The sequence below is a fragment of the Echinops telfairi genome, unplaced genomic scaffold, assembly GCF_000313985.2.
Source record: "Echinops telfairi isolate 266 unplaced genomic scaffold, ASM31398v2 ScPeMD7_1;HRSCAF=3_0, whole genome shotgun sequence".
Taxonomy (NCBI): domain Eukaryota; kingdom Metazoa; phylum Chordata; class Mammalia; order Afrosoricida; family Tenrecidae; genus Echinops; species Echinops telfairi.
In genome coordinates this window covers 15,917,636-15,920,480 of record NW_022103896.1, presented here as the reverse complement: position 1 = coordinate 15,920,480, position 2,845 = coordinate 15,917,636, and the positions used below count along the sequence as shown (strand labels likewise).

Below are 2,845 nucleotides of genomic sequence, written 5' to 3'. Positions count from 1 at the left end.
CAGAACCAACTCATCAACTCAGAACTCACTGCCAATAAGTCAACGCTCACTCACAGCAACCCTTGTGGGTTTTGGAGACTGTAACTGTGTGCGGGAGTAGAAGGCCCAGTCTTTCTCCTGAGCATCTGCTGGTGGTTTTGAAGTGCTCATCATGTCACTCCTGCCTACTCCCCTCCCCCCTTTTACTAGGAGCGAAAGTGAGTCAGAATGGAGCATCAACAATGAAGTATGGGAGCTCTTTTTTGCCTTTTCACCTTCTGTTTCTTCCCTTGAAACATCTTTCGGCACCCAGGGGGACCAACTGAAATCCTGTAGATAAAAATGCCTTCAAACTGCAAAGCGCTACTGATTTGTTAATTATTACAATTGGTGTTTGCTTTATGCACACACGCCTTGCATATATATGACGTTAAATTGGACCCAAGTGAGATTGCGTAGGAAATTAAGTTGAAAAATAGAACTAGAACCAAAATCCCTTGTTAGAGTTTTCACCCTAATTTTCAAGCCCATAGATCATCTGGTGTGGAAGGCACCAGGTAGGAGGGTCTGGAGAATCGAGGGCAGCTCAGACTACAGGCCCAGAAGGACAGGGAGCCTGTGGGAGGCAGATGGGGTGGAACCATATAAATCTCAATAAACCAAACTCCCTGCTATTGAGTCAATGCTGACGCATCGAAAATCTATAGGACAGGATAGAACCGTCCCTGTGAGTTTCTGAGACTGCAAATCTTTGTAATTAGCATCCCAGTGTGTAACCACTATACCACCAGGACTCTCGACTGTAAATCTTTACATGAATAGAAAGCCTCATCTTTCTCCTGTGGAGCACTACTGGTGGTTTCAAAGTACTGACCTTGTGGTTGGTACCCCCATGCATAACCACTATGCCACCAGGACTCCTTATGAATCTCAATAGAAGACGATAAATACAAAATATTGGAATGAATTTATCCATCCCAAGGATCCCACAGCATCTTGTACATTAAGCCTTATCAAGGATTAAAGAACTTTTCGTAAATGAGTTTTTCATCAAAGGGTAAAGACTCTTTGAACTCCAAACTTGTAAAAGTTTTAATGTACAGAATAAAGACTCTCTAAACGGTTACACATATTTCCTATTTTCATAAACAGAAGACACTGAACAAAGTTTTCCCATCCTTGATATCAAAGACCCTGTTTGGTAGCTCTGTTATTACAGGGCATGATGATAGACAGCTTTCTGTTTCCACATTTTGAGTTTTCTGTCTTGCCTTTCAAAAGCAGACTTTCCTACTACCATTATGTTAATCTGTTATGCGATCTCATTCTTCTACCACGAGGCTCAAGAATAAAATAAACACCAGTAAGCAAGTCCTTCCTTTCCTTCACTCCACTGAGATCAGTTCCCGAAACGTACAATCCAACAAAACAGCACGGTTGTTTTTGTATCTTAGAGTCAGACAACCTCACAGTTGGGAGACATAAGACTTAAAAGTCAGATTGTGTAGTATCTACTATTTGAACCCATTGTATGGTAACTTCTGAAAGAGGGTTGCTCCCCCCCTCCCACGGAGTAGAAAACCCTTGGAGCAGTTAGTGGTTTCAAATTGCTGACCCTTCCATTAGCAACCCAATGGGTAAATTACTACACTACACTACACTACCACTAACCAAAAAAAAAAAAGGCCCACAAAACTCACTGGCATCTAGTCAGTGCTTACTTAGTGTCCCGGTAGAATAAGGTAGAATTTCCCCTGGGAGTTTCCGAGACTGTAAGTCTTCATGGGAGTAGAAAGCCCTGTCTTTCTCCTGAGGAACCATTGGTGGTTTTGAACGGCTAACCTTTCAGTTAGCAGCCCAGTGTGTAACCACTATGCCACCACTAAGGAAGGCTGAATAAGATGGACCTTTTATGAGTCGCTCAGAATTTGACTCAATGGTCTGCTTAGGACTCGATATCATTCATGACCAGGGGACTACCTGTATTCTGCCATTGGGTACCAGGCAACATTGGGTACCAATGATGCAGATCTAAACTCACTCTGGGAATAAGAAGCTTAGATACAACCCTGGGCTTGGTGGTCAGAATGAACTCTATGTTTTGCAGTACTTTGTCTTTGACTTCATTGGGCCCCAAGTACACCTTTTTGACAAGATCATCAAAATCTCAGTAAGTATGCCACTGGGGATGGGTGGGAGGTGGGAAGGTGGGAGTCTAGGCATTGGGAATTCTCTTGGACAGTCCAGCATGCTTGGTGATGATTGGACTCAGGAAGGTGTGTGTGGGCTGGTGAGTCTGAGGCCAAAGGGATACAACTCGACATAACTACTTTAGGAAGAAAGTCATCGTAAGGGGGAAAAAAAATCTATGCCTCTTACAATCTACTGTTAGGCTATTATAAATGGAATTGTGTAGTTTACTGATGTGTACATGTGAAACATATGCTTGGAATGGCATCTTAATGTGTTGCAATTTTGAGTTGGTTGCCTTCATTTATCAACTAAATGTTCATGTTTCTCTCTTGGGCTGGTATGTAAACTAATGTTAATTAATCATAGTCTTTTCCCTCCTGTGGGTAGCAGATAGGGAAATAGAAACAAGAATGTAACAGGAATATCTCAGTCTCCTCAATGATCATGCTGGGTCAGGGGATATGATTTGGAGCAAGTCGTGGCCATTGGGCTTCTTAATAGTCACTTCTGAATATAGACCGTAGGACTCACGCAGGGGAAGTTGGTAGATCCTTCCCCAGCTCTGTCAGAGATTAGTGCCTCTCACTGACCAAGTCTGGAGAGTAAAGACAGAGAGAGCTGCCTGGTCCAGTCAGGTGCCTTGTCCAGGGGTGCTCACCTGGAGGACAGAAAT

At 43.2% G+C, this 2,845-nt stretch overlaps 1 protein-coding gene across 1 annotated transcript in view; it reads left to right on the top strand.

Moving 5' to 3' along the window:
* FER1L6 (fer-1 like family member 6) overlaps positions 1 to 2,845 on the top strand; it is a 136,169-nt gene that overhangs the window by 7,969 nt on the left and 125,355 nt on the right. The window contains exon 5 of the mRNA XM_004697400.2: positions 2,087 to 2,149. Within this exon, the coding sequence (XP_004697457.1) occupies positions 2,087 to 2,149 (63 nt within the window). The remainder of the gene's footprint in view (positions 1 to 2,086; positions 2,150 to 2,845) is intronic.